The 23,539-nt window shown below is 42.1% G+C and overlaps 3 protein-coding genes across 5 annotated transcripts in view; 2 read left to right on the plus strand and 1 right to left on the minus strand.

Moving 5' to 3' along the window:
* LRP11 (LDL receptor related protein 11) overlaps positions 1–2,919 on the plus strand; it is a 52,254-nt gene extending 49,335 nt beyond the window's left edge. The window contains exon 9 of the transcript XR_015802472.1: positions 1,513–2,919. The gene's annotated coding sequence lies outside the window, so the exon portion shown is untranslated. The remainder of the gene's footprint in view (positions 1–1,512) is intronic.
* The window catches only part of PCMT1 (protein-L-isoaspartate (D-aspartate) O-methyltransferase), a 35,817-nt gene extending 27,535 nt beyond the window's left edge, over positions 1–8,282 (minus strand). For all 3 annotated transcript variants that reach the window (XM_088161744.1, XM_014874227.2, XM_014874228.2), the window contains exon 1: positions 7,996–8,282. In XM_088161744.1, coding sequence (XP_088017870.1) covers positions 7,996–8,254 — 259 coding nt within the window. In that variant the 5' untranslated portion in view covers positions 8,255–8,282. The remainder of the gene's footprint in view (positions 1–7,995) is intronic.
* Positions 8,283–15,109: 6,827 nt separating this feature from the next.
* NUP43 (nucleoporin 43) lies at positions 15,110–23,315 on the plus strand. The gene is made up of 8 exons (XM_014874191.2): positions 15,110–15,262; positions 15,653–15,775; positions 16,031–16,108; positions 17,014–17,191; positions 18,782–18,917; positions 19,855–20,006; positions 20,855–20,977; positions 22,238–23,315. Exons 1-8 carry the CDS (start codon positions 15,143–15,145, stop codon positions 22,450–22,452), a joined length of 1,125 nt encoding a protein of 374 aa, XP_014729677.1. The 5' UTR covers positions 15,110–15,142; the 3' UTR covers positions 22,453–23,315.
* The last annotated feature ends 224 nt before the right edge of the window (positions 23,316–23,539 follow it).

The raw sequence follows: 23,539 nt of genomic DNA on the forward strand, positions 1-23,539 counted from the left end.
CCAGAGCTGGATGTAGCATTCCAGCTGGGGTCTCACCAGGGCAGGGCAGAGCAGAACAGAGGGGCAGAATTGCCTCCCTTGCCTGCTGGCCACGCTGCTTTTGATGCTGGACAGTTTGCTCTCCACAAACTTGCAGAGGGTGTACTTGATCCCACTGTCAATGTCAATGACAAAGATGTTAAACAACACCAGTCCAAGTGCCAACCCCTGAGGAAGAGCACTTGTCAGAGTCTATACTTGAACATAGAGTATTTGACCACAACTCTTTTCAGTGCTACCACTCAGCCTTATCTATCAAATGGTTCATTGGTCTAATCCATGCCACTCACTTTTAAAGACATGGATATAGTACAGGACAGTGTCAAATGACAGTCTCCATCTGAACCACGCAAACCAGCTAGCAGCTTTCCAGAGGAGAAAGGGCTGGGAACAGAATCACATCCTGATTTGCAAGCAATGTGAAGATTGTTGGTTTTAACCATCTGACCAACTGACATTTTTAAAGTCAGGGTCTTTTTGTTTGAGCAGAGGAAGAAAAAAGATGGCAAAGAATGTGGTTCAGTTAATACAATTTTATTTAAGTAATGAGCATAGCAAGATTTCACTGTAAAGCATGAACACAAAGAAAGCACTTAGAACAAGAAGTGATGCATCACTAGGATCCAATAACGGACACGGACCCAAAACATACAAAGCTCTTTGTGCTAAAGAAAGTGAAAGTAGGTGTTTGTAAACAAGTGTTTCTTATACCACTCATACATGCAAACTTCTTGTGCTTCGCTGATAATTTAAGAACTATATGCCTCAAACATTCAGCTGCCCATCTACTGTCGCTGTGATTTGGATTCACAATACCCAAACATTATCCAAACAGGATGTTGCATACAGCTCACTGGAAGGAATCACTTGAGAGTCTATCTTTCAGAGATAAAACGACAAAGACTGAGGAAAGCAAGAGTCCATCAGAGCTAATCTAGAAATGAAAAAAAACTATCAAGTCCCATGAAAATTCCAAAGTGACAGAAATTAAAAATAATGGGAGTAATAATAATAATAATAAATATTCAATTACCATTTAAATGCTACTCAAAACCTGCAGAGGTAAAACAACATGGGAATCATAAGCTAAGCTCAACACAACAAACTAGTATACAGCCTCAAGCTTCAGTTTAAATACAAACTTACCTGTCAACATTTCACTTTTACTTTAAGGTAGTATTCCTTCTCCATTTCTTAAGAATCACCTTCAAAAGCAACCCATCCACTTTGGTGTAATGGGTAAGAGTTTTCTATTTATTTTCATGGATCTGAAAGTCTGCAGTTAACTAATTCAGACATTTTAACCACAGCTGTATTTTCCCCTCCTACTGTAAGCCAACGTTGCAAAGTTGGTCTTAACCATTTTTTTCTCCAGGGGAGGAGAAAGGTGTGCTAACACAGCACACAGATTTATACAGAAGTTCTCTGTAATGTACTCACATTTATCGTAATGGTTATGTTGATTTTTTCTAGATCTGTACCAGCAGCTAAATGACAAAACTTTGAGGAGTACATGAAAGAAAAAGGTAACTTTAAGGTTGGTTTCAGCACGCAAAAACATAGAACCACTCACGTGCAGATGAGGGAAGACTTTAACCTCCAAGCACTCCTCAATCCTTCAACATTTGAGAAGGCTGAACTTCACTTACACATCACATGGAAAGTCAAAACGGAAGAGTTCAATACGAACTGGCAACAACCATCAGTAATAATGAAAAAATGTTGCAGAGGTTAGGATAAACTTAGCTGGATCAGACAGATAGACAGGGAACTCTCTTCCCAGTAAGGCTTGAGGCAAAACTACTTACAGCTTTAGCAGATCTGTAAAGGCAGATTGTGCACATCTCATACCTTACTGAGCAGATTCCATGCAACTACTCTGCAGTTTTCAGAAAACCCAATGCTGTTAGGACCAGCAGCTAGACCACACGAAGAGTTTGTTATTATGGTTTCATTAAGACAGGAACTAGTACTACATGAAAGTTGAGGAAGATCAGAATATCAGGAAAATATAACCCTGACTCTTGGGACAAAATGACAAAAAGCTGTCCTACTAGCAGAAATTCCAAAGAATTCTGAAGCATTTGAAACTATTCTGTGCTCAAGTCCACTATAGAAGTATTCAGGTTCTGAAGTCTTAAAATGTAACTCACAAGTCAGCCAGTCCAGGAGAAGTCCACAGCTTACTGATCTCAAGCTTTAAAAGAGTTGACTCACTTTTTGCCAAATGTTGGTAATTTAAATTAAAAATTAAAACATTAATAAAATTAACCTCATTAAAATATTTACTTAAAGTGTTATGAAGCACTAAAGAACATGACTTTGAGGGATAACATTCTTATGCTCTTAATGATCTCTTGATTCTACATCAGGATGAAAGAAAAAGTAGCATTAAAAGAAAAGCTTAGAGTTATACGAATTATACTAATAGGAGATTCCTTCTTTTAAAAATGCCTACGTGCAGCAGTAATGACCTGTTTTAGATACATTTGCGGTATCATTTCCATTTTGCTATGGATTACTAGGCAGCTTCAGACCACCAGGAAAAACAACTGTATCATGCTATTACATTCACATACAAAAATATATCTTCAATCAAGCAAAAGAACTGAACATTTTAATTAAAATGATTTATTAGGAGTTATAAAGATTTGTGATGTAAATAATCAGCAAAAAATGCCCTCTTTTTGTTGAATTATCAAGGACTTGGATTTCGATGTGCTGAATTTTGGGAGTTTCTGAGAAAGTATAGGTATGTTTTTAACATTACATTGACACGCTGTCTAACAATAAAGTGAAAAAAATATGCCAACAAGAAAGAACCAGTTAAGAACACAATCTTAATTTATACACCAATAAAATATGATAAATGTTTTTAAATTTAGGTTGTTGTTTTTCCTTCTGTTATCATTTCCTATTATCTGGGATATTTAGTTGTCTTGATTTACTTGAAGACCTGCCTCTTAAAAGATCATGGGTGTCAAAATTCCTTCAAAACATTTCACTGGTATGGGCAAATCATTAAGAAATACTTAAATCTTACTCAAAAATAAATAAGTTTCACAGGAACTCCTTTAGGCAATTATTCAAATTACTTGCTAACAAATTTTTTTAAAAATCTCAATGCTCAAAAAAATAGCATCACAGATTTCAAGACTGCCACCTGAGACATGAACTAAATTTAAGAAATTTTAGATATTCTTAAGTTAACATATCAGTGGATGTGTTAATTTTTAACTGAAAAAATAGTTCACTTTCTAACCATTTCACTACCTGGTCATAAGTTACAATGCTTAGACACTGAGGCCTCAATACATTTATGATGAAGGAAAGGGTGGTCGCTGAACGCACATAACAGGCAGCAGCGTAAGTGCTTGTGCAGGGGAGCCATTAAATTTGGTCTAATTTTCCATTATCATTTCCTTTCTTCATGTTCATCCAAGTTACATTACTCTTCCTTAAGCAAAATTAGACAGATGTAGAAGAGATTTGGATAAACCAAGGGAAAAGACATGACAGGGAAAAATAAAACAAAACCAATGTTTACTGCTTGATGAACCTAGCTTAGGCTTACTATATCCAATGCTTTCCCACTCACGGCAGTTCCCAAAGAGATTTGTCCTCAGCAACCAGAAACCTGCACCAAAGATGCAGATTCATTGCAGATAAGCCTTCATCATGACGAAGCATGCCAAGATGTCATTTTTAATTATTTAACATCTAAATAATTAAAACACTTGGAGAAATACCTTTAGCATGTTTAAAAATAGAATTCCCAGACCCTGATAATATATGAATAAATACGGATTGGAAGCATCATTTACGCTGAAAAATTAAGAATCTGATCCTATGCGAGGTGCAAAATTCTATGGAATCTTGTAAATTAGAGTTGCTAACTTTTGCAATACAAGTTTATTAGGTGAGGAAGGTAAAATAATGTAGAAAGAAACAAATCCACAGATGGTTAACAACTTCAGCCACACCCAGGTTAACTAACCATCACGTTCACTGAGAAACGTGGATTCGAGAAACACCATTGACACAACATGATCAGAGAAATAAGCAAAGCAAGCTTGTCATAGGGCAGCATGACACTGACTGGAGCAAAAAGGAAACTTAATGAACTTTGATTGCTTGTGAATTGGACAGGGAAACACTTTTTCTGTCTTTCAGGTGGGAAAGAAAAACTTATTTCTAAGATGTTGGCATGTAAAGTAAAAGGACTTGGAAAAAGCCCAAGTATGAAAGACAGAAACTGAAATGATCTAACAGTGACCTATCAGTAGAGAGCTGAAGGTACAGAAAGGGGAAAAAAGTTACAGATTTAGAATCAAAATATTTTCAATCAAGCAGGACACCAGTAAATAACTCACCAATTCTTTTCCTCCTTCCTCAGCACCTCTATATGACAGATTCATAATTTAAAAAAAAAACTCCTGACAGAGTTATTTATTTAAACAAAGGCAACAATTTCTGTTTTTAGCATGATTTCTAACCCTACAGTAACCTACATTTAGAGCTTCCTAGAAATATTGTCTGCTAAAAGATCTTACTTTAAATATATTTCAGGGGGAAGTTTACTCAAGTTTGAAGGCACATGTTCAAAAGGCACTATTTTCAGTTAAGAAGAAACAAAGATTTAAATTACTCTGTGAAGGTGAAAAATATTTGTTTTAAGACTTTAATGAAGAAAGAACCATTCAGATTAACAAAGGCACTTTTAAAAAATGAGAAGTACTTTGAAGAATCACTGAAACAAAGCAGCTGAACACCTCGTAGCAACAGCACATCCAAGGACAGCATTTTCATTGTGAAGAGTGTGTTTTAAATAAGTTTATTTGGTGTATGTCAAATTGTGCATCTATGACGCCTCAAATTAACAGCGCAAAAACATGTTTACAATGCAACAAGTTAAAAATCAAAACAACAAAACAATGTACTGCAACATTCTTCAGTCACTTGTCCTTAAGCATATGCTGAAAAATATGCAAGTTCCAGGGCCCTCTTTATTAGTTTGTCCCTTTTAAGACAGGACAGCAAAGATAAAGCCTATAAAGAATCGCCTAAATCTGCATTGCAAATATCAAAAATCACTTGTCACAGCCCTAACACAATGATTGTTACCATTACAGAAAAGTTAATCCTATAGTTAAGGCAACAGTGAAATGAGCAGTGAAGTGAATGTCATGAAATGGAGAACTTTATTGCCACAAAATAGAAGTACTAGTAATTGTCAATAACAGCTTATAATGAAGAATAATCTTTATAGCCGTTTTAAAGGAAAAGAACATGTAGCTTAGAGGAATCTTCCAATGATGTTTTTATTTAGAAGCAAAACCACTTTAATAAGTTCCCATTCTCTCCAGTCCTCATTTACCCACAACCAAGTTCACTGCTTCTCTAACCATCATATTACAACAGCTTACAGACATTGAGGAGTTTAAATCTTGATGTTTCACAAGTCATGAGAAAGTGACCCAGTCTTGCAGCACTGCCTCCCTCACAAGCAATTCTACAAGAACAGGTAAGGGGAGAATTGCAGCATAAAGGCAGGGGCAAGAGCCTCTCTACCAGGATTTGCTGCAGAAGAAAACTTACTGTGTCACTACAACCTGCATTATTTTCTTTAAGTTATGCCAAATATACACTACATTACACACACATTTACTAAGTTACACATAAGACAAACATTGGACAACATCAAATTAACCATATTCAATTTGCATTCTTACTTTTAGCATAAAATGCTGTAAATGCTATGTAGCTGTTTTTAGAGAGGGGAAAACACATTGATAGATCTCTTACTCCAAATGAATTCTCTGGAACATTTTAGTCTTTCTAATAACCAGTAATTTTTAAATTTGTTAAAACACATCTGGGAGAATTGTATCACATTAAACAGTACTTTCTTCTAAATCTGTTCCCAAGTTTAGCAACAAGGTATCATCTTACCTGAGGAAATCTAAGTTGAAAGGTATGGTCTTAATTCAGTAACTGCTCTGCACTCATAAAGCCCTTACAGCATGACTAGAGTCCCACTGAAGGTGACAACACAATCTTGCTGCAAGATCAAAGGCCTCTGTGCTTCCACAATATTTTACTGCCAATCCACTATTTCCCTATTTAGTACCCCTTAAAACATTTTGGCATGAATATGCAAAACAGAGTGGGGGAAATTACAGACTGCAATTTTCCAGGAAATTACCATCAGTATACTTTGAGATTACAATACTGAGGGCTTCTATTTTACTTTCCTCTTCCTATACAACTATTGCTGTATACTAACTACAATGGTTTTTAGCTTCGTCATCATTATTTGCAATGCCCTAAACAGTTTCCATGTGCTGAAAAACTGTCATTGTCTTCTGCAACAAAGAAACTGGCTTTGCCTTCAGGTTCTGAGTGCCATAGACTATTCTGGCAATAATTGCTTTTTGGATATATTTTGGAGCTTAATGTTGATTTTTATGTCAGAAAGTTTTTCCTTGCTGCGTAAGAGAACAGTATTTCACTAAAACAGTATTTCTAGCCCTTTCAGTTGCAGAACAAAACAAAACAAAAAAAAATTGCAACAATTGTAACTACATAAGTTATCTATTTATAAAACAGAGAAACTCTACAACAATTAGTAGTTTTTACAGGGAAACTGAAAGTCACTTCAGCATGTATTATTCTGCTGGATGTGATACTTCTCAAGAGAAAATACTGGAAAAGACCACAGTATCAGATAAGCAGAGAAAAAGCGGAAAGAGAAAACAAGGGTGATTCTCCTATGACACCAGAATAACGAGGAGGTCACACAGCTGAACTTGTCTGTGGTCTTGCAGCATCACTGAAATAAGACAACTGCCATAATACAGGCTCCAAATCTACATCCTTTTACATCTAGGACAGAGACTTGAGAAGAGGAGGGGAAAGGCCAGGAGCAGAGACGAGACACTGTCAGTATATTTAAGAGATGTTAATTCTATTCTGAAAAATGGAAGCTCTGAATACAGAAGGTACTGTCCTCTCAGGACCTGCAGACTTCAGGATGTACTGAAGTACATCGGCGAAGAAGCGCCCTCCCGACACCTTCCACGTTCAGCACGGGGACAGCACAAACCCTCGGTGAGCACAAGGGAGCGCCGGGTGCCAGGCAGACATCGCAAAGCTCGGCTGTCACAGCACGAGTCCGCAACGCCGACAGCTCCTCTCCTGTCCTGTCCTCTCCCTGCGGTCCCAGCCCACCCCTTCCAGCAAAGCCGCTCTGGACCCCGCCGGGGAGGGGGGAGGAGGGACTGCCGCCACACGCCCCCTTTCACCCAACACAAACAGCCGCGGCCTCTTCGGCGCGTTTCCCAAATCAGGCGGCTCCCGCTGCGTTGTTCAGCCCGGGCCTGAAAGACCGGAGGGCGCCCGCCGACACCACCACTCCCGCCGGCCGGAGCGAAGCCAGACGGACGCCGATCCCGGTGCGGGGGATCACGGGCCCTCCGGTACTGCCGCGGCGGCCTCGCCTCAGCTCAAGGCACAAGGCAGACGGGGACGAGGCGGCGGGAACGGGGCCGGCGAGGGGGGGGACGCGGCGAGTAGGGAACAGCCACGGCCGCCGCACGGCGCTTCCCCTCCGGGACCGCCATCGGCGCCACCCCGCCCGCCGCACTGCCTCCCGCAACAACAGCTCGGCCCGCCCTGCGACACCGGCCGCCGCCCGGACACACACCCCCCGCCCGAGCACCCGGGCACGCACGGACACACCCCCGGCCGGACACAGCGACACGCACATACAGACACGGACGGACAGGCAACATTGACACGCGCGGCCGGGCGCCGGTGCCGCTCCCTGTGACAGTTGGCGGCGGGTCGGGCGGGAGCCGCGGGAGCGCGCGGTCGCTAACGGTCACCGGGCGGCCGGTAACGGCCGCCCCGCAGCCCAGGGGCCCTGCCCGCCCGCGCCCCCACCCCGGGACTCACTGCGGAGGTTGTGGATGAGCTCGGAGTGGCTGGCGCCGCCCGACTTCCAGGCCATCGCTAGGCACACTCTGCGGAGCAGGTACAGAGCCGCCTTCAGCGCCGCGACTGCGCACAGCAGCTTCCCCAGGAAGGACACAACCTCCAGCGCCGACACAGGCGCCGCCTCCTCGCCACCTCCTCCCGCGGCCGCCGCCGCAGCGGCTGCCGCGCGCTCGCCGAGGGGAGGGGCCACGCGCCCACCGCCCCGCGCGCCCGACATGCCCCGGCCGCCGCCGCCGCCGCCACTCTGCCGGCCCGCGCCGTGCCCCCCCACCCCCCCCGCGCATGCGCGCCCACCGCGCCCAGGGGCGCGCGTGGGGAGATTCTCGCGCGCCGGGGCGGGGATGCTCAGCGGCTGCTCCCGGCCCGCGCGTTTTGTTGCCGAGGCCCTGGAGCCCGCGCCGGCTGCGAGACCCCAGTCCCGCCCTCGCCGGAGAAACGGCGGCGGGGCGAGTCTGGGGACGCGGGTGTGTGAATTTAGGAGCTCTGTTAATGAATGAGATAGCGAAACGGCACCTCGGCACGCACTTTCCCCCCTGCCCCGGCCTTAGCCGCTCCTGTGACACAAGTCGGTACACACCGGGTACCGGAGAAGGCGGTGTCGGGGCTGGCGAGCCCCATCACGGTGGCTGCGCCGCCAGCACCGGGCGCCGGACCAGCGCTCGACCCGCCGCCCTTGCGACTGAGCCAATTAGCCGCGTCTCCCCGGCGCGGTGTTTTGCATGGGACGCGCCTATTGGCTGCGGCCAGCCCGCGCGGGCCTGGCCTACGTGTTGGCGGCTGCCATTGGTCAGGTGGCGCGGGAGCTGCGTGTCCCGTGTGTGCGTCCGCGGCAGGCCACGGTGGGGACGGGGCAGGGCGGGTGCGACCCGCGCCCGGGAAACAACGCGAGAATTGGAGGGGTGGAAGGGTACGGAGAGTTGGCGTAGCTGGCGAAGTACCGATGTTTCACAGGAGCATCTGCCGGTGCAATGCCGATGACGTGGGACAAAGTTACAAATTAAAATTAATTTTAAAAGGTGTCCGGGACAATAGTACAGAATTTAGTAAATTCCGATGGGCCTTTATTCTGTCCCAGTATAGGCACATGATGCAGTAGCAATCTTAAGGGAAAAATAGCACCTTCGGATCCTTCCAAAGCCTGTTAACCTAACGAGGAAAAACAGAGAATTCACTTTTTACCGTCATGTAGTATTTTTCCCTTCTCTGAAACTCCTTTATGATTTATTTTGCCGTCAATATTTGTGGGAAGATAGGTTGAAAGGATAGTACAGAAGCCAATCTCTCCTGATGAATTACAGCTGTACTGATTGCTGAGGAGTGGAAAGATCTGTGCCTGCCCAATGAGTTTGGGTGTTCTAGAAGAGTGAGTTAGCTGGCCACTATTTGCAGTTCGAGTTAGAGCTTGAGATCTAGAGTCTGCAGGAATTTGGGATGGAGTCTGCTGGCTGTGCTGTGAGGAGATAAGGGATATGCGGTCATGCAAGGGACAGATAAGAAGATGCTGTGTGAGGGACACATAGGGCTAGGTGGCTGGGTAAGGGCCAGGTTGGGATTTAGCCAGTCATATAGAAGGAAACTTTTAGGGATGAGAGAAGGAGTCAGGGCTGTGTGAAGCTGCCTGTAAGAAAAGGAATCAGTACTGTGTGAAGCTGCCTATGAGGGAAGGAGTCAGAGTTGCTTGAGAGAACTTCACTGAAAGAAGGCAAGTAAAGTTCTCTAATAAAGGACCAGTGGTAATGCCAGTTCAGTCTGTCTTGACATAATAATTGCAACAAATATTCTTTTGCCACCTATTATTTCTGAAGGTTTCTATTGTTTAAAGAACATATCATATACCATCTTTGCAATTTTGGGGAATCCACTGTCAGTGCTGTTACTTCTGCATTTGTCTTGCCTTCTGTTCTCTGCAAATGGGCTTCACACATCTGAGAATAGTTTTACAGCACTTCCTTTCTTAACCAGGTACACTGGCACAGGTATTTCATCTACATAGTACCAGACATGAGGGTTTTCAGTTCTTGGCTTTTGAAACATGGGAATAGTGATACATAACCATGGAGAAGGTGGCCCTGTCAATAGTATATTGTATAAACATTGGGGAAAATAAGGTGTAATCCAGCAGATATAATTTCAAGTGTTGTATTGTTTCTTAAAAACATTTCTGATACAAGGACACAGCCTAAAATACCACCATGGGAGATTGTACAGATTATGTCTTCTGTAAGAGAGCTCATCTTGGCTGGGAGTGTTGAAACTGTTCCAGCTCCATACAGCACATCTATTTCATCCAATCATTGCTGGTTCAGGTGAAGAGGTGAAGCTGGGAATCTGCTTCTCTACTTTGCAGTCAGCCCAGGGCAAATCTGACAGTTCCTCAATGCATATACCAGATCCCTTCCATAGATTTTCCATCTGGTTCTTTTAATCCTGGAGACAGATCCACTGCTTCATTCTATGTTCTCAGTCTAACTTCTCCTAAGCATGATCTGGCAACTGCAGTCCTCATGAAGCTCCCAGCCTGTCCCAGAATATAAAAGGTCTCCCTGTTACAACCAGTGGGCTGAGAGAGAAGGAAAGAAGCCATGGAGTTAGAGGAATTCCCAAAGGGCAGCAAGTACAGAGAACAGATAGACATTGTAAAAGTACAGCACAGAAATACTTAATTGTTTTAAATGCAAAAGACATTTTCTGTTGTCAGATGCAAGCAAACTGCATTGCTCTCACAGAGAGAGGTTACTGGCAAGAAAATAGCTGGCCTGTGTTTAAAAGCATTCCAGGGATGCTTACCCTCTTGGGAGACCAAAAACACAACATAAACCATTTACATACAAACTGATGCTGCTTACCAGGAGCAGCTCGAATTAGGCTTAAGCTTGTCACAGAGCACCAAGGGCAAGCCCATGTTTCTCTCTTAGGAGTTCACAGTCTCACCCAGTCACTTTCTGACTGAATGTATCTATTTCCCATGTTTTTGACATGAGTATTAAGAGAATTAAAACAAGTGTGGGCCTTCCTTAACAATATCTGGGGTGTCTTGGATGGATACTAGGCATGTGTGAAGGAAACAGCATTTAAGGCTTGGGAGGCTTCCAGGAACTCAAGACAAGCCAAGTTGCCTCCAAGGGCCCTGAGAAACTAACATGCACCAATAGTGGCAGGATGCACCTATTTATGCAGTAAACAAATGTAGGAGTCCCTAACTCTTTCAGTTCCACAATCCCAGGCCATAAGTCCACTTAAAAATGGAGCACATCCATTGAGACAAAACTTAAAGCAATATTCTTTACTAGAGTAAAATACAAGCAGAAATAATGAAAAAAATTGCTTTCTGGCCATCATCATTCATGTGGAACCTCTCCATTTGCTCTGATACTCAAGATTTCTGTATCCTACTCCCCCTCACTTGTCCAAACCAGTGTGAGCACCTTGGTCCCTGGATACCCACTGTCAATTTCAGGCACTTCCATTTTCCACATGTAGAGCCATTTCCCTAGACTCTCCAGGGAGCTGCTGCATGGAGAATCTTCTTAGGGAAAAGGCACAGGAAATGCCAGCAGCCAGAGTGGGCCACCATATGATTGTTCTGACATGAAAATCGCACCAACTGTAAGCACATCGGTTCTTCTTCCTCTGCTGCACATTCACCCACATCCCAATCCTCTAGCTGTACTTACATACTTTTATATATAAGCCCTTCCGAGCTACTATTTCTGTTCCATTCCTCCCCTCCCACCTCATAAGTCCATTAGATTTTTTTAAATTCTTTGAATTTAGAAAGAATTTGAAAAATTGCTCATCACTGTCTGCTCCCATCTGTTTCTGCATACCACAAGCAGAAATTTCCTTGTGAAATGTTCCTGCTGTACATTTCCGCAGTTATGTCCCAAGACCTACGCTAATTGGCTTTTACACCTACACTCCCTCCTCTTCTTGACTCCATTCTGTTTATCTTAATCACTCTCTTTCATCTCATTTCTTTTCCTATAAGCTCAAGCCAGTTTGGTGTGTACCTTCCTTTTGTATTACCATTTCATAAGTTTACATTATTTTGAACTCCACATCCACGTTTTACCAGCTCTGCACTCAAAGATGAGGTGACATCAGTGACTTTCCCCATTAGAGAGCAGCAGAACTGGGACCCCTTCATGAAGGAAGGTCAGCCTTCCAGACGAGACCTTCCAGATGACACACCATCCCACAGCATCCAAGCAAAGCAAACAGAGCAGGGCTGGGGACAGGAATGGTTTTGCCATCAAGTGGAGTGACAAGTCAGGCCTCAAGTCAAGCCAGCTACAACACAGCTCAGGCCAAGAGCAGGGTGCCCCAGCCCAGATGGGAGCCCAAACCAAGGACAAGACTTATGAGTGCACTCAGGGATGGGCCCTCTGCTGTTACATCTGCTCTGCAGTGCCCTGCACTTTAAGTGTACATGTTCAAGAGAAAGAACTGGGCACAGCTCCAGGAATTCTTACCAGCTGTAAACCACTGTAAGTGTACATGTTCAAGAGAAAGAACTGGGCACAGCTCCAGGAATTCTTACCAGCTGTAAACATTGTTTTGGCATCTCCAAACAACTTTCTTTAAATATTGTTCAATGATGATTGGAGGAAAGCAGATTATAAACAAATCCAGTTCAGAATTAGCTTTATCCTGCCCTAGAACAACCACTGATCTAGTAAGTGCCTTTGTTCTCAGGCTCCTTGCCTTCTCTCAGAGACAGGCATGCTTTCAGTTTTCTCCCCTTTCACTCACACTCCTAGCTTTAAGTATATTTAAGGGTAATCCATAGATGCTTCTTGTTGTCTCAGCTGATATGTTTGGATCCAACGCTCAGAGTCAGCTTCATCTAGACTAAACATCCTTTTTGAAAACTAGATGAGGCGTATATTCTTCAGGTGCTTATTTTCGCCTTTAATATGGTTATTTAAATCTGTCATCACATTGAAATGATATACTAACACAGTCAGTACACATCTTTCATAAGGATCAAGCACAGAGAATATATTTAAGGGTTTACAAAGCAGCCCTAAATCTATCACAGCTCTCACTTCCGTCATATAACATGCATAACATTTTCTTTAAAAAATGTAGGACAGGGAAGAAAAACTGTGATTCTTCTTTTCCTCTAAGTGAAAATAAGCCAGTATGTCCAGCTTACTTCCCTTAATACTTCCCAAATGCTCTTGAACAAGCAATCCTGAGCAAAGAAAGAAATAATTTAAAAGCACAATGTAAAAAATACACACAGAAATCACAAACTAACCAACCAAAATATTTGCCTAATAAACATTTTCCATAATCTCAAAGTGTTTTCTCTTCAGCTGTCTGGTCTGTAGCTGTATTCTGAGGCTGCCTATTGATATTTCTCACAAGTGTTATAAGAATTAGCTGAAAATACCCCTGGAGTCGACAGTGACTTGCAGAATGGCAGCTTAATAAAGGGTGCCAGAAGCATTTGCTACTGTAGAATAACAATGCTACTGCCATGTACAACACAGCTGTTATAAGGTATGTTTGCAGTATGATAGACTACTATAGCATCCAGCTTTTGGACTATGTTCAGTGTTGGATTCTGCTGAATGTAATTATGAGAAAAAAAACGTTAAATGAAGTTCAAATGCTGCATAAAGCACCTAAAATATCACTGGCTTGGTATCACACCGGAGAGATTACAAAACAGCATAGCAGACTTGATGAGGAACTCAAAAATACTGTATAGAAGAAATCTGACAATGCCTTTAGCAAAAAAACTGCAGTAACACAGTGGAAAATTTGTCCAAGTCATTGTTAAGTCCATCTGACAGAACCTCTGAGACCTGGCAGCATCAACTTTGGGAAAAAAAAAATGCAGCAGTAAACAAAGCTGTAAAAATCTTTTTGAGAAAGTTCCTTACTGGACTGCAGTGACTGGACCAATAGTCTCATCCTCTGAAATGACAACAGACAACACAACTGGGTCAGCCTTTACTTTTACAACTAACCTCTGAACTTTTTATTTCAGTTGTTTAGGTCTCAAGTGAAATACTAGAAAGGAAGTACATGTGTGCTCCTCTTTGATTTAACATGCCAATTGGGACAAAAAAAAAAATCTGTTTATTTCTGTACAGGTAGGAATCTGTCAGAGCAAGGAGAGTATCACTCGGAAGTACATTATCATGGTTTAACCCCAGCCAGCAAGTTCCAGGCAAATATTTGGTCACATAAGCCCCACAACCCCTCCCAGCCCACCCCATGAGGAATGGGGAGGATAATTGGAATAAAACAAAGGTAAAAAACATGCGTTAAGAATAACTTATCTCATAATAACTTTAATAATTTAAATCAAAGAAGATAGAGAGCCTGTCCCTGGGCAGTAATGGGTCCCTCATGGCCAATGTCCCCCAGTTTACACACTGCGTGTGATATTCTATGGTATGGAGTATCCTTCTTGCCCGTTTGGGTCAGCTGTCCTGGCCATGCTCCCTCCTGGCTTCTCGTCCACCTGCTCAGCAGCAGAGCGAGGATGAAAGATCTGCACTTGGGGTAAGCGCCACTCAGCAACGAGTGACGCATCACTGTGTTGTCAACATTATTCTCACATTAAATCCGAAACACAGCGCTGTGGCTGCTACTCGGAAGAAAATTAACTCTGCCCCAGCTGAAAGCAGGGCATACTTAAAAGCAGATCTAGACTAGAATGCTTAGTTGTTGTGTAAATCACTCATTTTGAGAAAACAGAAGTTGGTGCATGTCATGCAAAGGTGATACACGGACACAACGTTCCGGTGGACACGGCCCAGTCGAGCAGACATGAAACACAGCGGCACGATCACTTCTTCCTCTATTTCCTCCTCTCCGGACCCGACCTGCAACCGACGCCGAGCCGATACGCACCGGTGCAGCGGCTCGCAGAGGCCAGGCAGGGCCAGCCCCGGCCCGGTAACCACGGGCAGCTGACGCCAACCGGCTCCTACGGCCGGCGGGGCGCGGCCGCCTCAGCGCCGCTCCCGGCACGGCCCGCGCCCCCGCCGCGCCCGTGGCTGTCCCTCCGCGCTCGCCGTCGCGCCGCAGCCAATCAGCGCGCGCGGCGCGGGGCGGGCGGGAGCGGGCGCGGGGCGGTGCGGCCATGGAGGACGTGAGCGCCAAGTTCGTGTCGCAGAAGATCAGCCGGACGCGCTGGCGGCCCCTTCCCGCCGCCGCGCTCCAGCCCCCCGACCTCTTCGCCACCGGCTCCTGGGACAACGAGGTAGCGGCTGGCCCGGCCTGGAGGCGCGGCGCGATCTTCCCGCCGGGGCGCGGGGCGGGCAGCGGGCAGCGGCGGCACCCCACGCCGCCTCAGTCCCCTGCGCCTCCGCCGCTTGGTGCGGGAGAGCGGGCCCGGAGCCGGCCGTGAGCACTGCCTGGCTCGGCAGTCCCGCCCTTCGCTTGACCGTGCCGTGCTCGTGTCCCCAAGGAAGCCGTGGGGCCGCCCCGGCGCACGGCAGCGTTTTCCCCTGGGCAAGCGCTTTCCTCCGGCCAGCTGAGGCTTCCTCAGGAGCGGTGCGCAGCCCGCAGCCTATTGCTTTCCCTGGCTGAGGCTTATTGCTTGGTACTTTCAAAAGCATTCTCGAGTAAATGTGGTATTGTTTTCGTTCAGGATAACAGAGTCTCCATTTGGTCTGCTGGCGACCTTGGAAATGCGAGCCTCAATGGTGAATATCATGGAGAGCCTCATCTGCTGTGTGACATCCAGCACAACGGTGACGTTATGGATATGCAGGTAAAATAGCTGTGTTGAATATACCTGTATTTTTTAAGGGCTTGTCACTTAGAAGAAGTTAAGTGAGAGTGAACTATCAAAATGCTGAGATTGGCCAAAAAATTCTTATGAAGAAAAGGGACAAAACCAATCAATATTGCTTTGTGGGTTTGGGTTTTTTTTCCTCCACCTACCAATTATTTAGATTACTCTAAAATCAAAATTATCACCTCGGTACTAACATTGACTTATAGCATTCTTGTTATCTCCCTCTAGTTTTTGGATCAAGAGAGAATCGTGGTTGCCTCATCAACAGGAACTGTAACTATATTTCGTCATCATCAAAACAACCAGGTATGTGACATGCTGTCTTTAAGATGCTATTTTCTGTAATACAGGTCACTTTGATCTTAGCATAAAAAACTTCTGACTACCAAAGTCAGTTTCTTTTTAAAGTCTGTTAAAAAAAGCTTTGACTTTACAGATATGAGGAAAGAAAATAGCATTTTGCACACATGCTGCATTAACAAGATTTCAGAGTGAGACAGACTGGGTTATCTTCTTGTCTGTATCTGTAACCAAACAGCCAGTTCATTGAAAACATACTTTAAGACATTAGAGTGTTTTGGGGGCAGTAGGTATTAATGGACTTGTACCTGCCTTATTAGAGTTTTTGCATTCTTGAACTAAATGACTCATGTTCAATTCATACAAATTATAAATGAATTCTCATGAGCATGCCATGAAGGAGGTCATGTAAACTCTAGTATTTTACTTTGGTTATAAATCACGGAAAATAAATGCATAATTACCTTTTTATATATGTTCACAATGACACAGTAAAGGTGAATGTTGGTTAAGAAATTGGTGTGGTACCTAAAATAAACTAAGTTCCTTGCAGTCAAGATGTGAATTTGACCTTTTATTTTCTAAGGGCCTCAGTTCTTTTCCCCTGTTGTGGGGAGATACTGAAGACATCAGCCTAGTGAAAGACATTTTACAGTCCATAGTGTTATTTCTAATTACTAGGTCGTGTGAAAACAGTGGTTCAGAGAAGAAATAATTAACGTTTTGTGGAAGAGTTGTGTCTTAAGAGTTGATGAAAATTTAGATCTCTTGATTTTTATTTGTATAGGAGGCTCTCATTCCCATGAAATAGTTTTGCTTTCCTTGTTTCCTGGTTTCATGAATATTCGGGAAGCTTTGTTCTATCAGGTTCATTATTTAAGACCATAATTTTATGTCTGGTTATCACTTAGACGTTATCTGCCAACCACCGGTGGGAGAAAGCCCATTATCATGTGGATCAAGACACATCTTGTGGTGGAGCAGCCTGTACTGGAGTGGTCTGCAATAACCCAGAAATCGTCACTGTTGGAGAAGATGGTAGAATAAATCTCTTTAGAGCAGACCAAAGGGATGCAGTAAGAACTATAGGTATGTAGAATATCTGTTTTTTTTTAAATTAGTCTAATTTGGAGGGGATTGTTTGGTTTTCAGTTTATTAAAACAAAACAAAAAAGTTAATTGAGTATTGATTTCAGTATTCCAGGTTAAACATGCTTGTTCCAGATATTGCTCCAGAATTCCAATACTTGAAGTGTATTTCAGATATATTTCTATATTCATCTAGGTATTTGTAAGTTCATGGTTTTACAGTAATAGTTGGAGAGGGAAGAGAGAGAACATCTTGGAAGATGCTCTCAGGTAATTTAGGATGGAGTTCTATGGTATAAGCAATCTGTTTTACTGCTTCCCAATTCAATGACACCTTGACATTTCCCAGGCACTAAGCTGTATCCTTAACATGAAGATAGAACTCTTGTACATCATTCAGTAATTGCAAAGGAATGCCTTGTTATTTTTGTTACTGTTTAGTGGATTTAAGTGTACAGTACAAAGTGCATAGGTTTGTAGTCAATTAAGGTAGGGAAAAAATCTGTAAAGTTAGAGATTATGTAAAAATCTTTTGGAGCCATCATTGCTAAACCACTTAGTGTTAGTCTGTCATAAAACTTTAAATGCACTAGAACCTCAGTATTCAGTAATCTGACATTTCTTTTTAATAGTTTTCTGCCGAGCTTTTTCTTCCCCTCTGCTTTCATTTAAACAGTAGGCAGAAAAGTCATTCTAATATTTGTAACTAGTCATCAGTGTAACTTTTTTGTTTCAATATCAGAAAACGTTTCCATCTTATGCAGAAATATATACATTATAGTATATATATAATTCTAATTAATATAATAATAACATATTTTCCGTATGGGTTTACACAAAGAATTTTATAATACTTGAGGTGAAAGCAGACTTAACAGAGTTACCCCGTCATAATCAAGACGAAAAGTTTATATATAGTAACAGAAATAAAATACAAGAAAATAGTGTCTGTTTTTTCAGGAGGCCTTAAAAGTTTCACCTCAAAGCTGTGAATTGTTTGACATTGTAAATTACTCTGACAAAAGGAGGCACTGAAGAAAAGGACTTGAAAAAAAAGGCCTTGCTATTCAGTTATTAACAAGCACAGCATAATTTGGGTTTAACATTGGTAGTTCAGAAAAGGTCTAAAAGTTGGTGAGTTAATTGTTTCTGTATAAAACTGCTTAATGCTGTAACAGTAACAGAGTTACTGTTTCTTGTGTTTAGAACTCCGTTATGAAAAGTTCCGTAGCTGCTTCCTGTCAGTAGGTGCTGGCCCTATAAAGAAAACTTTGGAGAACCATAAACTTGGCTGAATTGATTCCTCTTCTAGGAGCTACAAAAAGAAATCTTACGAATCAACAAGTATTTCAGTAATCACCAGAGCTAATTTAATACGTCTTCTCACAGATTTGTCTCAGTAGTCATTCATCTAGTAAGCAAGGGCTCCTTTTTCACGGGGTATTTGCAGATACCAGACATTCTCTTACTTTGAGACTGCAGAGGTTATGTACATGTTTAAGTTCTGTTCTCTACTCGGTTATTTCGTTGCAATTAAATGGAGACTAGCATTCCATGGGTTTACCTGAATGCTTTCCTCATCTCTTGCAGACAACGCAGACAGCAGTACGCTCCATGCAGTGACTTTCCTTCGCACAACTGAGATCTTGACAGTAAATTCAATTGGACAGTTAAAAATATGGGACCTCAGACAGCAAAGAAACGAGCCGTCTCAAATCTTTTCTTTGTAAGACCTCCACTTTTTTACTTATTTATTGAAAAGCATGTGCTACTTTATATCATCTGATTCAAATCTTTCCTAATAGCTTCCTAACGATGGTAAATTACTGATTTTTTTAAAAAAAGGATCTTAACTTCTTTGTTACTTAAATAAGCAAAGGCAGACTGCTTAATGGCTGAACCACTGTTGTGACTCAGCATTGTGCTTAGCAGGTCTGTTTTATGATTTAACTTTTGAAGGACTATTACACTTGTAAGCTTCTCTTTTTTGAGAAAAAAATCATTCAGTCCTCAACCCCAAACTCTTTACCTGTTTATACTGGCTTTTCTCCACAGGCCTAATGTAAGGTTTCTGACATTTGGGATATCTTTGAATGGTAACTTTGGTCCTTATAAGGTACTGTGAGAAAACAAAATGAGCTAGATTTCAATCCTGTTGTCTGTGTAATAATTCCCATTGCTGTTCCTAGACTGTGGTTTAAGTACTTGATTTTAGTTAATGCCCAGTTTCCCTTTTAAATTCTTAGTATATACTAAAACTATAATTATATTATGCATCATAATTTTATTATTATTGTTGTTACTATTGTTAGTGTTAGTATTAGTATTAGCATTATTAGTATTATATGTAGAGTATTATTTGCCTGCAAGGCTTCTGCCTCCTATAAAGCTGTCAGATGCTGTGTTGATGTCAGATGGGTACCATAGGGCACGGAACCCAATTGTAGTTTCATGTTATTGCCATACCTCTGGTTTCCAGTAGATGTCAGGTGCCTTCAGCCTCGGGTGGTCGGATGTTACAGGAATTGAAGGTGCTCTCGGTACTGGTACCTCACTTGTCAATGCTCCTGATGCAGAATTAGGGATTAAGAAGGGGAAAATAGAAGCTAAATAAAAAATTCTTCTTTGGGTTATATGGTTGTTTCGTTCTTTCCTCTTTGCAGGGCAGGTGACAGAGTTCCACTGCACTGCGTGGATAGGCATCCCAATCAGCAGCATATTGTGGCCACAGGGGGCCAGGATGGAATGCTGAGTATATGGGACATCAGGCAGGGTACTATGCCAGTGTCGCTGCTAAATGCTCACGAAGCAGAAAGTAAGTATCTGAAATGAAGTGGGGAGAGGAAGGTGGCATGTTAGAGAAGTTTCTGATTCTTGTAAAAATAAGTTGTAACTGTGGTAGAAAACAATCGCATACTTGGTACTTACATTGAATACCTACTACTACTCCATGTGCTTTCAGCCGGTTGGCTTCCTTCTCTGTATAGCAGGCCCTTCTTATTTAAAAGTGAACTCTAAACGAAAAGACTTAGTAAGCAATTCTTTAATGAGCTGTTAGATGCATTTGATCAGAATGGCTGTTTTTCTAGCACAGTAGGTGTATAAATAGTCATGGAATCTGGTGCAGTGTTAGGCAGATAAAGTGGAATGCAGATACTAACAAACTTGAAAACATGAGGAAGAAGGGGAGACTCAACATTCATTTGATGTCTCCACAGTGCTGAACCAGCTTACTTTCCTGGTAACTACATAAACAAGACAGCAATTAATTTTATCCTGAAAATTCTGTGATTTGATGTTGCAGTTAAATTAAAGGAGTAAAAATATTTCTTGATATTTACTGACTTCATTGTCTTCTGCAGTTGTGGTGTTTAGACACAAAATAATCTGCGTCCTGGGAGAGAATGCATGCTATGTGCAGATTTAAACTTTTTTTTTTTTTTCTTCTTGCTTTCTTTCCCTCTTCTCCCCACTAGCCGAGGGAAAACTGCAGTATATAACTTAGAATGAGGCTTTGGGTTTCCTACCCACACACAAGTAAAAATGAAAAGTTTTGGTGAAGGCATGGGTTCTTGTATGATGCATGTCTATATGATACTATCCAAACGTATTGATCGAAGTACTTGAGACTTGTTCTGAAGTCCTTGTTTTTCATACTTCCAGTGTGGGAAGTTCACTTCCATCCCTCCGACCCTGATCATTTATTTACATGTTCTGAAGATGGATCCCTTTGGCACTGGGATACTTCCACAAACGTATCTGAAAAACCATCTTTTCTTCATCAAGGTAAGGATGTTTGAAGTCCATCTGCACTGAATTTGTGAATTGGTAACATAATTACAGTCAGTATTCTCACATGACCTAATTAATAACATAGTCCCAATACAGAAAATTAAAAGCAGGTTTCTTTTCTTAGAAAGCAAGTCCTGATAGGCACTTGAGGAAAACTACGTATGGCAAGCAGTTGTGCAGTTTTTCGTGGTCTGGTCTGGGTTTTTTTAATCTGCTACCCTCTGACCAATGCGTGAAGGGGCACATCTATGATTTCAAAGATAGACTGTGTTCACTTAAAAATCATCTGTCTGTAGAAAAGAAACAGAGGCAGCCTGACTGACAATATTGAATCTCTGAGAGAGTTAGAATACAAAAGTAATTGATAGGTTAATGAGATAATAGAATTATGAATTTACAATTCAGGGTAATAATTGGAACTTACAATAAAGAAACTGGATCCTTTTGCATGGTGGCAGGATTTTAAAGTTATGATACTGACTTTTAATTTAAGCATTTATTTTCACATCCTAATCATAAAGACTGCTAGGTGCTTGCTACTTTAGACTGCAAATAGTGGGGAAACTTTCAGATGTTACCTGCTGCCTTTGGTCTCAAAGTTGTCATTCAGAGTTAAGTTTTATCTATGGAAATGATAGGATTACTGATTTGAGTTGGACTGTGCATGTTTTCAAGTATATGAAGTATAAATCCATTAGCATCACTTCTGACACCTGCTAATCTTATGCTGAATGAGTTCTTAGAGTGTAAGACTTCAGTTTGAATGTAAAATGTTATGTGGAAAAAATTCAAAGTCAAATACAGATACATTGCTTGCTACAGAGTAAGTAGAGAAGAGGAGCAGTAGGGAATAACTGTTATTGAAGCAAAGCTGAACACCCCAAATAGAGCAAGATGCTCCTTAAATAGACTTTTGTTCTTGTGTCCTTGCTTTGGTATCTGGCTAGAGAAACTTGCAGGTACTTACACTGTCTGTTCAGTGAGATGAGTTAATAGCTGTTATGATACATTTGTCTTAACTGAGGGTAGAGCTGGTAGGAAATATTTGTAATTGTTTCAAGTACTTGATTTTTTAAGCTATTTTTTCCTTAATTTACCAAAGAAATGACATCTCAACTAATCTGAAAACTGACTTAAATGTAAAATTATGTTTCCATTATGTCTTACCCATATCTACTGTGTTTCTCCAAATTCTGAGAATATATAAACAGAGTTGAAACTTAATTCCTTGTCTTCCCTCTTTCCTTCTTCCAGGAGGAAGAAGCACTGCCTATCTTTCCCACAGTACCATTAACCAGTCTGTAGTAAGTGCCTGGCTAAGCAATGATCCGACCAAAGACCGCATGGAAATCACCAACCTGATTCCAAATCAGACTTTGTCTGTGAATAGTTTAGACGTTCTAGGACCATGCCTGGTGTATGGTACTGACGCGGAGGCGATTTATGTGAACAGACAACTTTTTGCTTGAAGTGACTGCAGTATCCCTTGGGAGTATCGACCAGCTTGAACTACGGAGAAATGTCAGGTTCATTCTTAATGCTACTCGTTAGTCTGTTATTGGCATGTGTGGGAGAGGCCTCGGCTTGGTCCTGGTGCTCTGGAAGAAGTGAGGTACTGACATTCTGACAGCTGTCATTTGATGCTCCATGAGGGGTGACTGGGCAAGCTTACATGCCATTTCTTCCCTGCTGCCTGCTTGGTTTTGACAAGCAGGAAAGTAGTCACTAAGGGCAAAATCTTTGCTATAAAGTGATGTCCATAATGCACATGCACATAGAAATAGAAGGTAAACCCTGGATTTTTATTTTTCCCTGTAAAGGTATTTTTCAAGTATTATTTCTAAAGCAAAACTGTGGGATTCGTTGAAATTCTTTTTATGTCATCTGAGAGAGATTGGTTTTTTTTTAAGCTCAGTTTTTTTATATATATAGGGGAACATAACTTTTAATGTTAGTCCATGAGAGTTGGAAGAAAAACTGTTAAAGCTATGAAATGTGAAAGGTTCTATAGGAATTGAAGCATTCTAGCAACATTATTTTGAATTATTTACAGCTTCATCATGGATGCTGCATGTTAAAACTTGATAATGCACCAGTAAATCTCCCAGAAGAAAAGTGGGGTTTATAATTAAGAAGTCATAAATTGACAGATGTGTTGGCTGTGTTTTCAGGTGTAAGAATAAGACTTTCTAAACTTGAGACATAGTCTTGGTTAAAAATTCACATCTGGTTTATTGAAATCTTTGAGAAGTTAAATTTTATTATTAGCATTGTACCTGCTTTTTGTTATAAAGAACCCTTTCTCTTTTTAATAAAATGTTTTGCACAAAAACTGTGGTCTTATTTACTAAAATAATTCGAATAGATGTGCTTGCAGGAATTGATTTGGATTGAGCCTGGGTATTGAATGTGAAGGCTGGAGGAACCTCTGTATTTGGGCAGGAGCAGGGGGGCTGTGCCGTGCGTGCGGCTGCCGCTCAGGGCTGGCGGGGCGCTGCCGGGAGCCGCCGGGGCGGGCGGGAGCCGCTCCGCTCCATCCGGGAGCGGCAGGAGCCG

Source organism: Sturnus vulgaris, chromosome 3 (genome assembly GCF_052056855.1).
Source record: "Sturnus vulgaris isolate bStuVul1 chromosome 3, bStuVul1.hap1, whole genome shotgun sequence".
Classification (NCBI taxonomy): domain Eukaryota; kingdom Metazoa; phylum Chordata; class Aves; order Passeriformes; family Sturnidae; genus Sturnus; species Sturnus vulgaris.

What these genes read in the sequence shown, in the direction of transcription:
- NUP43 (XM_014874191.2), top strand. Translation starts at nt 15,143, where the DNA reads ATGGAGGACGTGAGCGCCAAGTTCGTGTCGCAGAAGATCAGCCGGACG. An exon ending in GGATGCAGTAAGAACTATAG is followed by an intron (nt 17,192 to 18,781) that starts GTATGTAGAATA and finishes CATCTCTTGCAG; the next exon opens with ACAACGCAGACAGCAGTACG. An exon ending in CCGTCTCAAATCTTTTCTTT is followed by an intron (nt 18,918 to 19,854) that starts GTAAGACCTCCA and finishes TCCTCTTTGCAG; the next exon opens with GGCAGGTGACAGAGTTCCAC.